The sequence below is a fragment of the Suillus subaureus genome (assembly GCF_016647635.1).
Source record: "Suillus subaureus strain MN1 chromosome Unknown BJ212scaffold_33, whole genome shotgun sequence".
Taxonomy (NCBI): domain Eukaryota; kingdom Fungi; phylum Basidiomycota; class Agaricomycetes; order Boletales; family Suillaceae; genus Suillus; species Suillus subaureus.
The window spans coordinates 341,598-354,316 of NW_024538589.1; the positions used below are offsets into that span (position 1 = coordinate 341,598).

The 12,719-nt window shown below is 47.5% G+C and overlaps 5 protein-coding genes across 5 annotated transcripts; 4 read left to right on the top strand and 1 right to left on the bottom strand.

Moving 5' to 3' along the window:
- Positions 1-219: 219 nt before the first annotated feature.
- Positions 220-1,965, top strand: BJ212DRAFT_595963 (aminotransferase). Its single transcript, XM_041343612.1, has 6 exons — positions 220-444; positions 502-576; positions 632-868; positions 924-1,047; positions 1,099-1,398; positions 1,451-1,965. The coding sequence occupies exons 1-6, from the start codon at positions 361-363 to the stop codon at positions 1,813-1,815; spliced, it is 1,185 nt and encodes a 394-aa protein (XP_041189367.1). The 5' UTR covers positions 220-360; the 3' UTR covers positions 1,816-1,965.
- Positions 1,966-4,622: 2,657 nt separating this feature from the next.
- BJ212DRAFT_1302492 (uncharacterized protein) lies at positions 4,623-6,312 on the top strand (the record flags this gene model as incomplete). The annotated part of the gene is made up of 5 exons (XM_041333275.1): positions 4,623-4,998; positions 5,054-5,101; positions 5,249-5,335; positions 5,394-5,799; positions 5,850-6,312. The coding sequence occupies 5 exons, from the start codon at positions 4,623-4,625 to the stop codon at positions 6,310-6,312; spliced, it is 1,380 nt and encodes a 459-aa protein (XP_041189368.1).
- Positions 6,313-7,937: 1,625 nt separating this feature from the next.
- On the bottom strand, positions 7,938-8,822 carry BJ212DRAFT_1435638 (P-loop containing nucleoside triphosphate hydrolase protein; the record flags this gene model as incomplete). Its single annotated transcript, XM_041337726.1, has 3 exons — positions 7,938-8,485; positions 8,541-8,734; positions 8,790-8,822. Coding segments are annotated over 3 exons (771 nt in total), but the record flags the coding sequence as incomplete, so codon positions are not given.
- An 805-nt stretch (positions 8,823-9,627) lies between these two features.
- On the top strand, positions 9,628-10,458 carry BJ212DRAFT_1378807 (uncharacterized protein). Its single transcript, XM_041336573.1, has 5 exons — positions 9,628-9,834; positions 9,857-9,904; positions 9,936-10,059; positions 10,115-10,285; positions 10,345-10,458. The coding sequence occupies exons 1-4, from the start codon at positions 9,736-9,738 to the stop codon at positions 10,240-10,242; spliced, it is 399 nt and encodes a 132-aa protein (XP_041189370.1). The 5' UTR covers positions 9,628-9,735; the 3' UTR covers positions 10,243-10,285; positions 10,345-10,458.
- A 101-nt stretch (positions 10,459-10,559) lies between these two features.
- BJ212DRAFT_1527394 (uncharacterized protein) lies at positions 10,560-11,974 on the top strand (the record flags this gene model as incomplete). Its single annotated transcript, XM_041341746.1, has 4 exons — positions 10,560-10,908; positions 10,967-11,121; positions 11,355-11,486; positions 11,537-11,974. Coding segments are annotated over 4 exons (1,074 nt in total), but the record flags the coding sequence as incomplete, so codon positions are not given.
- Positions 11,975-12,719: the final 745 nt, after the last annotated feature.

The window sequence follows — 12,719 nt, forward strand, 5'->3', positions numbered from 1 at the left end:
TAAAGAAAGTGATGATGTGCAATGCCCTTGGCTGGCCTTTGACGCGAAAGTTCAAATCAAGCAGGCTTGATTGTACGTACTGACGTTGTGTAACCCTAACCTTAAGTTATACATACGACCTTTTTGGGGGAACCAGCTGGCGTATTAGGGAGTATCAGGGGTCTTGCATTGGCTCTCCCATGGACGATTCCATTTGGAATTGGGAAGCGTGGCGATCCGATCTTACACTTTCGATCGAGGCTTGATTGAGTCAACCTTGTCAGATATTTTCCCAGTCATGCCGAGTCATAGACTCGGTGTAGCTTATAAAAATATGGCTTGCATCTGATAACGCGTATTTTCTCTTTGGTCACAATAGCCATGGGTGACAAGGACAGCATCACATCTCTAGCACAAGGCCAAACGGATGACTCTGCCAACCCGAGAAGCCTTGCTGCACTCGATGTGAGTGTGCCACCTGCTGAACGTAGTCATGCATAATACCAACGCTGTTTGCGGCAGGCATCCAAGCTCAATATCACGCTTGCGACGACATTGAAGCCCCTGCAGCCCATCGAGACATTATGTTTCGGCCAGGTGAGCGACACCTCTGACAACCATATCCATGTCGCTCTAACGATAATGATACCAGACATTCTCGGACCACATGATCGTTGCGACTTATGACCCTGAAATAGGGTGGTCCGCGCCCGAGGTCAAGCCCCATGGGCCCATTACACTCGATCCTGCATGCTCGTGCTTCCAGTACGGCGGAAATGTCTTCGAGGGTATGAAGGCTTATCTTGGGCCTAACGGTGAAGCACGCTTGTTCCGCCCAGATATGAACATGCGTCGAATGGAGAAGTCTTGTGCACGTCTCGCTCTTCCCGTGAGTACCATGACATTCATGCAGGTAGTGACTCTGACTTCGTTGCCCCATGCAGCCTATCGACGGAGATGTGGTTTTGGAACTGGTAAAGTGTCTGGTGAACCTTGAAAAACGCTGGATACCCAAAGAATCTGGATATAGTTTGTATCTGCGTCCTACCGTCATCGCAACCCGCCCAGGTTCGTGGGATGAATCAATGGTATACGAGTATTCACCTGATTGCAATGTAGGTTTGGGAGTGATAGCATCTGACCATGCCATGCTTTACATTCTTGCATCGCCAACTGGGCCATACTATCAAGTGTTGAAGCCTGTTTCTCTCTTTGCGGTCAGTGAAAATGTGCGCGCGTGGCCGGGTGGAACCGGAGGGCACAAAGTCGCTGGCAACTACTCACCCGGCTTCCTGCCCCAACGCACTGCTGCAGAGAAAGGCTACGAACAAATCCTTTGGCTGTTTGGTGATGACAGAAGAATCACAGAAGCTGGAGCGATGAACTTCTTCGTTGTAGTCAAGAGGGATGATGGGGACGGTGAGTTTTAATTGGACAAAATTAGATATATAAATGAACTCATCTGTTGAAGGCGTGGATTTCATTACCGCACCTCTGGACGGTACTATTCTACCTGGAGTCACTAGAGCATCATGCCTTGCCCTCGCAAGCGATCCAGATTTTCACAAAGAAAGCTCAGTGCGCTTACACCCACAAGAAACAGTGTATACCATGAGTGACCTCGCGAAATGGTCGTCCGAGGGCAAATTGCTAGAGGCATTAGTCATAGGCACAGCGGTCATTGTTGGACCTTGCAATAGAATTGGGTACGAGGGTAAAGACATCGTAATTCCTGGGGCTGGAATGGGCCCAGTTGGTACAGCACTCCGGAAAAAGATTCTTGATATCCAGGAGGGTAGAACAGAGTGGAAAGGATGGGGCGTCGTCTGCCCTTAGTAGCATGCTACAGTACTAGAAACAGTATCCTAGCGCATTCTGGCCGCCATCAGTAAAACTGAAAGTGTAATTGAAATTCCCTTGCACAAACTCTCTACTGCGATACTGACGTTGGACGAAATATACTTTGCCTGTAATAGTCTGCCAGAGTGTCGTTCGCTTCTCGTCCTCACAGCAGTCACGACATCTCTTTGAAAGGCTCTTTCCGGAACCAGTGACGATAGAGCCGTCAAGGTCCGCTCAGCCTACGGGTTCTGTAAACTATCCGAGTCGTGCCAGCAGAATGGACAGCGGAGGATTGATAAAGAGTCGAGAACAGAAATCATTCTTGATGCCAATGTAGTATGATTATAGCGGAGAGAGCTCTTGCAGAGTATGCATTACTTCATTGCACACTGCATCCGTGGTACCTCGAGGCCTTGTTTTGCGCACATCAGCGGGGAGGTCCACCATGTTCCTGCACTGAACTCTTCATCTTGAAATGAAGAGAGGAGGCTTGAAGGGTATCACTTCTCTTATACTATGCTCGCGCTGACGAGCTTTCTGCAGCTCGTCGGAAGTTCTACGCGTTTTATACAGCATACCGCGGGAACGTGAGGCCGGTCATTGTCGTAGTCAAAGGATTGGACAATCGCCGAATTGCCCATTAGTAGGTCGAGAAACATATCATGCATGATGGCGCCGGACGAAATTTATTCTCGACATTTACTCCAGCCGAAGAACTCGGAGATGATTATTTGAAGCAACAGGCAGTACAGGAATTGCAGGATTTCGTTCGGTGGGCCCGTCTCATTCGTAGCGAGAGGAAAGTTAGATAGAAAAAGAAAAAACTGGCGCGTAGGAACCGACTGTGAGTGACGAGTTACTGTGAAGGAGACGTTTAATAATCATTTTATGGTCTTAACGAGGCGTGGAAAGCCAGATACTCTCGTATTTATTCGCGGGGGACGATATCGTGAATTTAGGTGCGGACGTTTACAGCTTTCGTTCTGAATATCCCTGATATAACATGTAGTTGGTATACGGGACGATTGTTCAGTACTACACAGAGTTAATATTTACGCCATTGAAATCTTCTCAACTGCAACCTTTCCCTCCGCCAAGCCTTACTCCCAACTTTGCTTCCGAGCTGAGACAAATATCTCGAACATCTTGTTTACTGACCCCCACATTTTCATTATGACCTGAAGTTGCTTAGGTGATTTCTTGGGAATGCAATGACTGATGCGAGTCACTGGGAAATATAAAGAACAGCACAACTGCGACCTTCACAGGTTCATCGATGGGGGATGCTCCGACAAGAATTAATTTTTTTTTTGGACCTACAACATCAACGGGGTCGTGGATACGGTGTCACCTTCAAAAGTGGCGTCGAAGAAAACCCCAAGAGAGGGCTCGGACAGCTGGTGGCAGTGCCTCAGACTCGATCAAAGATTAGCAACAAAGCAACGAGCCGGGCATTCTGGTCACCCAACTAGAGTTCCTTTAGGCCTAGACAAGTCAGAGCCAATTCGCGGAGAAAGGCATCATCCATATGCGCTGTGAGCGAATGCCCAAGGCCCAAGCGATCGAGTCCCTTGAATGACAGCAGCGGATGCAACATGCTAGGGCCGAGGACGATCGATTCGTTGCTAGTATCCTCCCTTGATGTCGTTTCCACGACTAACGACAACCGTGTAAGTTTCTCGGGATATACCATTTCGAGTGCATAAAGAAAAGGTGGGGGAAGACGTCATCGTAGAGCGAGTAGTGAAGGTGCAAACATTCAATCAAGAAATGGACTTTTTGCAGGAATGCTTTGCAAGGATAAGGGTGTGAGAGCTACTATCTTTATCACGGTAAACATGTAGGATGTGAGCTCTGATGAAGCATAAGGATTGAAGCGTTCGGAAAGGGGTAGCGTGTGTGTCAAAGCCCGTTGGTTCGCAGGACCAGCCTCCAACACTTGAAGTTTCTTCCAGCCTACAACTGCTTCGCTGTTGCTTGCATCGACGAATCACCTGCACCAAAGCATATCAAATTCTCGAGAAAAGGACACGACGGCGCAAGCGACGGGTGAAAGCGTGAGGGTTTTCACAGCGGGACCGCAGAAACAATGTAAGGAAAGGGAAAAAGTCGTCACGATCGGACAGCCAATCCAACTCTGTGAAGGAGATATTGAAGGAAGCCTGTAGGCTAGCGTCGCTTTACAGGTGACAGGGATTGCGTGGAAGTCACATGTCACAGGCGGAGGAGTTTCGATTAATTTTTCCAAATTCGGCGAATGCAGATCTCATCCCTACATCAATCTCCAACATCAATGCGGGCCCGGAGACGCCAGCCTAAGTTCCTGGATATATAGGGATTCTCATGGGTACTGTCATCGGCGTAATGTTGCCTATACTTAGATAGAGTGATGCTATCAGGTAAGTACCTTTTTTAAAACGCCTGTGGATCGTAGGAATCCATGTATCAGTGTTGCACTCTGATTGTACCAGTAAGTACTTTCTTACAGTATATGACCTGGCTAATAATCTTGCCATTTTACCAGCGCAATGTTATGTATGTTTTTCACTCTCACTCACGCCTGTCGCACGAACCTGACCACCTCCCTACGCGTATGTCATAAGTAGCGCCTACGGTAAATTTCCGACTGACATAAGTCAAGGATACGAATTTATGATGCTATTTATGCACGACCACTGCAAACATCAGGCAAGCCTACGTATTATCGTGGGGCCTCATATGTTGTACACTGTACTGCCTTGAGATAACGCCGGCCAGTAACATACAAATACTGAACAGGATGCACCCCAAAGTGTCATCCAATGACGCATTTCAAGTTAGTACTTCTCTGTGTCTCTCTCTACTTCGTTGGAGTAATCCAAGCTGCACCTACTACTATTACTACTACTGACGACAGTTCTGAAGCCCTATCATTCACGACCAGAACCATATGGACCATCATCTCCAGCTCTGTTCTCACTTTATTTGCGTGCATATACAGCACCATTCACCCTAATATTCCGAGTCCTAAGGACAGCCCCCTTCTTATTCTATGGCGACGACTTGGCATCATGTTAATGGCACTAATCGCTCCTGAATTAATCGTCACATGGGCTATGCGCCAGTGGTTCAGCGCTCGTCAAGTTACAAGACAGTTCAAGAAATCGGGGTATCCTAGTGTTCGTCCGGAGCCTGAAGGTGAGTCTTGCTTTCGGAAACTCTGCGACTCACAACTCACTATACATGTACTCAGAGTCAGATCATGGGTCTATCGAAGCACCCTCAGAACGATACGCTGAAGGTGATTTTATCAAAGAACTCTGAACCATTTCCTCATGGCTCACCTGCTTCGCAAGATAATGATAGCACCCGACTTCTCATAGCGCATCCCGAAGGTGAATCATTATCTGTGCCCGTGTTTCTTCGGAAGTTCATACTAGTACTCCAGTGTCCACTTCAAAATATGAGGGAACTCATACTCTTACGAAGCCATTCAGAAAATTGTTTGAGGTTTATGTTTCAGAGCAATCTGAAGGTAAGCCCGACCTGTTTCTCTCAAACATACCTGATATTTGGCTCGTATGCATCCTTAGATTATACGTGGACTCAAGAACATAGCTTCTTTGCGCTAATGGGTGGCTTCATGCTTTATGTGGATGGGAAACCCTATCACACACTACAGCCCGACGACATCCTCAAGCTGATACGTGCCGGGTGTATCGACGCCCCTACTCTAACAGTAAAACAGATCCACGACAAGAGCAAAAGCAATGGAATATCGAAAGGATTGACCGTCCTTCAAGTGGCCTGGTTTGTTATGCAGCTCATCACCCGCGCTATCTATCACTTCGAAACCACCCAGCTCGAAGTAGGAACACTCGCTTTTGCAGTTCTCAATTTTCTCACTTATGCTGTGTGGTGGAACAAACCTCTCAATGTGCAATGCCCACATCCAGTGTACTGGAAGTCGACCGAGTCAAGGCCAGAGGATCACCTTGAGTATGTATGTGCCTCAACAATTATACCACTATTGATTATGTCTGCCGTAGTATCCCTGAAAGCAACCAAGTCGCTGGATGGGGAATCTTATTTCCAGTTTGCCACTCAATTGAAGAATTGATAAGCTCACCCGGTCTCATTCCCACATCTCGAAAGCTCCGAGTTCCAACATTCGATGGCAGCATCGAACTCGAGGCTTCAAACTTGTTGGTTCTTTTGCTTGCTGGATTCCTTATGGTAACAATATTTGGCGGCATTCATTGTATGGCTTGGTTTTTTGCCTTCCCCACACACGAGGAACAGGTGCTATGGCGCATGAGTTCCGCTGCTATAACTTGCACACCCTGGTTTGGTTTCCTTACTTTATTGCTCTCCGGGGGCTTCCCGGTCTATGCTGTATTATACACTGCAGGACGTGTCACCCTCTTGGTACTTATGTTCACTACTTTACGAAATCTTCCTCCTGACGCGTACAAGGCGGTGTCATGGACTAGTTTGGTGCCGCACTTATAATTCTCGATCATGATACTTATGATACACTACATACTTCTTAACGATATTCTGATGCGGCATTCTTTTGGTCGACGATGGAGCTAGGTTTACAAGTTATTTCACAGCCGCTATGTAGTATGAAGTTAATAACGCGGTCACGTGACCCGTATCCGCGCGAACCGAACCAATTCGCAGTGTCCAAGTCTTGCTTGAACTTCCTTATCATATATCAATATATCATGATTCACCATGGACGGCAGCCTGTTTGGTGTGTTGCGGCTGATGAAACGCAGAAAGTCAGGGATCTGGAAACTCCGGCACCGTCCGTCCGGGTCCACGAGTCCCAAGACTTATGTTTCCTTCACCGTCGTTGTTCGTCGCAGTACTATCGACAATACTAGCATAATGAGCTCCTTCCAGCTTCTTATCCAACAGCTCGAACGTAGTCCTGGTGCAATAACGAGTACCTCCCCCAGTTCTCTTCACGTTTCATCACAATTGGAACTACACTTAAGAACGACATTATCCTCGCAGCTGTGGCAGAACCTTCCCCAGAACCAATCGATAATCCTCCGAGTGCTCTCCACCTGCAATTGCTAGGTTCCTTGGTGCAAGATAAGTTCAATGGTTTAACCAGCGCTGGTCAATCGCAGAGCGTTAATCGAGGTTCACTTCCTCATCTTCGTCGTTCCGCACCACGTCGTGGCTGCCTTCCATACCACGAATGGAAAATTCGGCACTAGAATATTTTGTAACTCCACGAGACGTGACTGGGTTCCTTCAACTTTCTTGATGGCGACCTCCTCCTGCTTGCGTGTCTCTTCGGCTTTTGCAGCATCTTCTATCTCTCGCCGAGCTACGCAGGAGCTCGCCTTCTAGCCGTTTCCCGTGGGCTTCCTCGCGAAGTTTGACTTCATGCTTTTCTGCAAGTTGTATGTGTGCATCTTCAGCTTGCCTAGCCAACGCAGCTTCGCACTCTCGGGCGGTGCGCGCCTCTTCCATTTCCCGTTGCAGTTGAGCAAGCTCTTCTTCGCGTTGTCGTGTTAGCTGTTGTTGTTCAAGGAGACGGGTTCGAGCACTTTCGACCGCCTGCTTCGCTGCGACACTCTCGGCCTCTTTTTCTGCGTGAGACGCCTTGACTTCCTCTAATTCTTTCTCTCTCTGCGCAAGTTCTTCTTGAAAACGTACTCGTTCTGCTTCCTCCCGAGCACGTTCCCTCTCTGCGGTTTCCATGGCGGACTTCTGTCGCTGCTGCTCAGTCTCTAGTATTGCCAGCCTGTCCCGCTCTCGCTTGACTTCTTGGGCGTGAGCAATATCGGCAATATCTTTTGCGATGCGTGTCTTCTCCATGTCATCAAGAAGACTTTGGAGGTGCTTCTGGTGACCTTCTTCCGCCAGCACTCTTGCCTTACGCTCTTCTCCCAACTCGCGGGCGCGCCGTTTATCCTCTGCCTGCTTGGCAGCAAGAATCTCGCTCGTCCTTTGAGCATGCAGAGTTTCCTGTTCCTCTTTCTCAGTCAGGACTTTGGTGACCTCGCCTTGAAGGCGCTCTAGTTGCTTCTGCTGCTCGGCTTCCATCTGCAGGATCAGAGCCTCGAGGCGTGCGCGCTCGGCAGCGAACTCGGCAGCCATGTGCTGAGAGTTTTGCTCGATGCGCAAGCATTCCTTCTGCTTCTTCTCGAGCTCTTCCTGAAGCTCTCTCCGTGTCTCCTCGTCGAGGGTGTGCATAGCGGCTTCCATCTCTACTCTCAGATTACAGATCTCCTCTTTGTGCTGATCCGCTTGCTCGTCGAGGGCGCGCCTGAGCTCAACACCCGCAGCGGTCTTCTCGATGGACTTGTGCTCGTCGACGATTTCCTGCTGAATGCGGAGCGGGGCAGCTTGGTTGTTGATGAGATAACGAAGGATGGTATGTGCGGACTCGAGGGTGCCATCGTGACGGAGCAACCGAGCACCCTTCTGAAGTACGGGTTTAAAGAATTTGTCCATACTCGCAAGTTCAGCCTCTCTAGCCTCGCCAATCTCACGTGTCACCTGTAACCACATGTTGGTCATGATGATAACGTTTTTGAGCGAGCGCTCTCCGCAAAGCTCCCGGAAAACCTTGAAGTTGCGCTTGGACGTGCCACCCATCCTGAAGTCAGAGATGCGGTGCATGTAGATGACGCCAGCAAGCTTGGCGCCGTATTCGTAGCTGAAGAAACACAGGCGCTTAGCTTGAGGAAATATATTGCAATAGAATCACGTACGTCTTGGAGAGATATGCGGTGATCATGATCAAAATATCCCTATCACTTCGGATCGTATCATCAAAGCCAGGCGTATCGATCAAGGTCACAACACGCCCGTCAACAACAAACGGCCGTGAAATTTGCACTTCGCTAGTGCAGCTCTCAAGGCCGTGACCAACGGGAAGGTTCGACCCGCTAGCCTTATTGATGAACTGTGCCCGGCGAGAATAAGCAGCACATAGCTCGGAACGAGGAGACTTTACGTACCGTCGATTTACCACTACCAGTAGCGCCCATGATGCTAGAAGGAGCGTCAATATATCAACCTGAAGAGACTAAAAGGTACGTACGCAATCCGGATTTCTCTGTTTGGATCCGCCATTGTTGTAGCTCAGTAATTAGCGGATGCAGATCTATGTAGGAGGTACAGTTGTATGGCGAGATAGGCACTTTAGTTGATGTGAGGAACGCAGGCGTTTAAATACGTCTGTGGGCTTATCGATCAGTACCCACTCCTTGCGGCGGCATGGTCTTCACGAGACGCAGCCCCTAACGTGCCCAGCGAAATTTGAGCCCTAACACGTTGTTTGGAGCCTTAGCACTTGGACGTGATCACCACTGAATGAATTTCGGCATATTAGTCTGGCCCGGAAGCAGCCTCGCTGAGCGCAATATTAGTCCATTTTTGAGTGGCGTGTCCGTGATCCTGGGTGACGGCCCTTCTAATAACATTGTTAATCGTTAAAAACAGTACCACAGCTTCAGGAATCTGATGCTGATCAGGGTTTTGTCGGTTACTTATACAGCAATGCATATGGGTATGTTTTTAACATAAATGTAGTCCGTACTACACTACAGTCAGGATTGTCCATATTGTCAACCAAACGATCGCCAAGACAACTGAATTGCGCTAGTCATCCAGCACACGCGTGGAGATGCCCTTCTATTCTCCGAAGTTCTGCTTGATATTTGGATAGGCTAACATCGCAGCTTCGGAGGACATATAAGGTGCGTGGGTAGAATCTACCGTGGACTCGCGTAGAAAATTGGTAGACTCTGTTCGGATAACTCCGCGGAATCTACCGCAATCCACCCGAGTCTACCTGCAGTCCACCCGAGTCTACGACACCACGGGTAGAACGACCAAACAACATTCTCGACTTGTATATCATACTCAACTGCTCCTCATCACCATCATCGATGTCCCCCTCTGATGCCCTTCATGATGGGCATTGGTCAGCTACTTACACCCCTCGATGAGTATGATCTCACTTTCCCTGACCTCATGGCCTTCATTCAGCTTGCATGCATGGTGAAAACCATTCATTCGCCAGTGCATGACTGACATCCAACATCCACCCATCCACCCTCCAGAAGTTGTTGTATCCCTTCTTGCTGGTGCGCTCAGTCAAGACCCACCTGACTATCCTTGCATGCTGGGTAGCATTCCATCAGGTTATCTGGACTCACAGTGCAGTACTCCCAACTGACCAGGAGATTGAAGTATTTAACTATCATGGACTTGTGCGCGGTATTGGTGCGTTGCTGTTCGTCTTTTCTCTTCTTTCACTGACATGTTTTAAACCTCATAGGATATCATGACTTGTATCCACCGACACATGTATGCCAGTGTCCCAAATGTGTGAACTACTGTGATGGTGATGAAGTAGCCACTCTCATGGATGTCAATACATTTTATGCTAGCCTCTTTATGCTATGAGATGGTTCTCTTCCAGTCCATTTGGTATCAACATATTGTCAATGTATGTTCTTTATCTTCTAGCAATGCATACTGACCATTTCATTCAGAATGTCATACCAGATATTACCCCAACTATTGGACTAACAACACCGACTTGACACAGCATTTACTATGCTGGTGTTCCCAGCGTCATTCATGCTGCGAGGCATTTCTATATTGAAGCTGTGCTGTTGGAACTTTTTGCTGCAATGAAAGTCTTCGGATGGTATTGTCATCTTTCTCTGATAATCATAATGCTAACCTTTTGTTCCACTTCCAGGATGTCTAGCATGAACTGTGCTTGCGTGTACAACTACGCACTTGCTCAACGGCATGCCTACATCTTGAATAATAGATGTGCTTTTGATGCTACACTTCCACAAGCTCTTGACAAGGAATTTTCATGGCAGTATACCCTTCGAATGCATGACACTGACATCCCGAATGGTTTTTTTATCTACTCACTGCTACTGGAGAAGGCAGAGAATAACAGTTGCCTTGTTCTCCCCCATGACAAGCAACAATGGATCCGAATTGATGTTGCGCTGAGTGAGTGCAACAAAGAAATGGAAGGTATTGGGCAGGAAGCATACCCACATGCCTGTGACTTATGCTTCATTGTTATTGGTGATGACAACTCAAAATGTAAGTCAATTGTTTGTCAGATGCATGGTGTCATGCTCAGATTCATTACATGCCATAGCAAAAATTCAAGCAGCTGTTTGTGATGGTAATACCATTGGGCACCCATGTTGTGCAGTGCATGACTGCAAAGTCCCACTTATGACCAACTGTCATCGTTTCTGTCCCGACCATCAAGACTTGAACCAGTGGTGCGCAGTTGATGGCTGTGACAAGGTCAATGCCTCTGGATTTTGAACATGTGCCAATGTGGACCACCAGGCTCTTGAAGATGCCTACTTCAAGCCGCAAAAGCTCTCTTCCAGCTGCGAGTGCAGCTCAAGAGGGCTGGTGTTACCTTGCCCTTGGACTCTGTTCCTTCATCCTCAGATAGTGGTAGTAGTAACCCTAACAGCGCAGATGAAGACCTCGAGGTGATTGTTGACTCTGAGTGTGACAGTAAGCTGGAGAACAGCAACAAACACCTCAGAGCAAGGTTTGGTCGGTGCCGCACCCATAACAAGCAACTTATTATGCAACCTTGTGGGGTGATATTAGCATGGGCTATGTTTTTTGGGTCCGAGGCTGTCTCTGCTGTTAATGTGAGTTACACACAGTCTTACTTTGATGCAAGCTAACATTTAAACTCAAGGAATTTGCAAAGGCAGTATTCCCTACTGCCGCATCAACACCTGAATACTTCATCTTTGACAACAACTGCAAGCTCCATGCTCACCAAGACGCTATTGGTGATGACCACTTTGCTGCAACAGGGATGCCTGTTGATGTGTTTCATTTCAACTCAAAACACAAGGAAACTGACACCTACTGTCAGCAGCACTGCAACCCCACCGCTTTCCCAGAGCTCATTTCTGGTGGCAAGTGGCGATTTAATACATCAATTTGCGAACAGACGAACATTTGGCTAGGCGGGTATCAGGCAATCCTGTGGGACATGTCTGTACACTGGTACAACTTTTATCTTGATGAAATGATTAAATGTCGAAACTGCTATGTTATCTCAGAGTTGGAGAGACGAGGGCATTCTCCTTGGATGATTTCCATGGACACTCTGTTTGGTAGTGACTAGTGCATTGACTCCGCTGGTGCTGTTTGCATTACATTGTCTAGATTGTTGTCATTTGTAATTCTATCTCTTATTGTATGTTTTTTGTCCGTGTTTTGAAATGAAAGCCAGAGTTCATCACTTGGGGACTGCACCATTCAGATAACGATACACCCAAAAACTGCCTCCAGAATTTTCGTCATTAACGGTCAAGTTCTCTTCAAAGAACCCCCAGGATTGCCTGGCACTTATCAGTGCTGGAATCAACAACTGCATCATGGCCAACCAGCACTCGGTAAGTGACATGTTTATCTTTTCATGGCTGACCCCATCTCAATAACTGGGCTCATTCTCCCGACACCTAGAAAGTTTCATGGACATCACTCGAGGATCGCACCATTCAGATTCTCGAGTTGAAATTATGACTTGTAGTTATTTTTTTTTTAACATAAGAAGGTTGGATTTCGTGGATAATAAACAGAGTAGTTAGTCTACTAATTAAAAGGTGGTAAGGGTGGTAAGGCTTGATTATCTATGGGAGAATGATCATTTAACCAAGTGCTAAATGAATCAAATTGGGGATAACTCATAAGATCTAAAGGAAATTCAGGATCAGTGGTAGCTGCAGTATTATTATCCATTTTATCTATGTTCTCGAATAGTAATGCAAGAGCATCATTCATCTCGCTGGTTAGGTCAGTAGGGAGTGGCAATCCAGTGTCAGTGGTAGATGGTAGACTCAGAGGTGGGGTAGGACCTGAAGGACAAG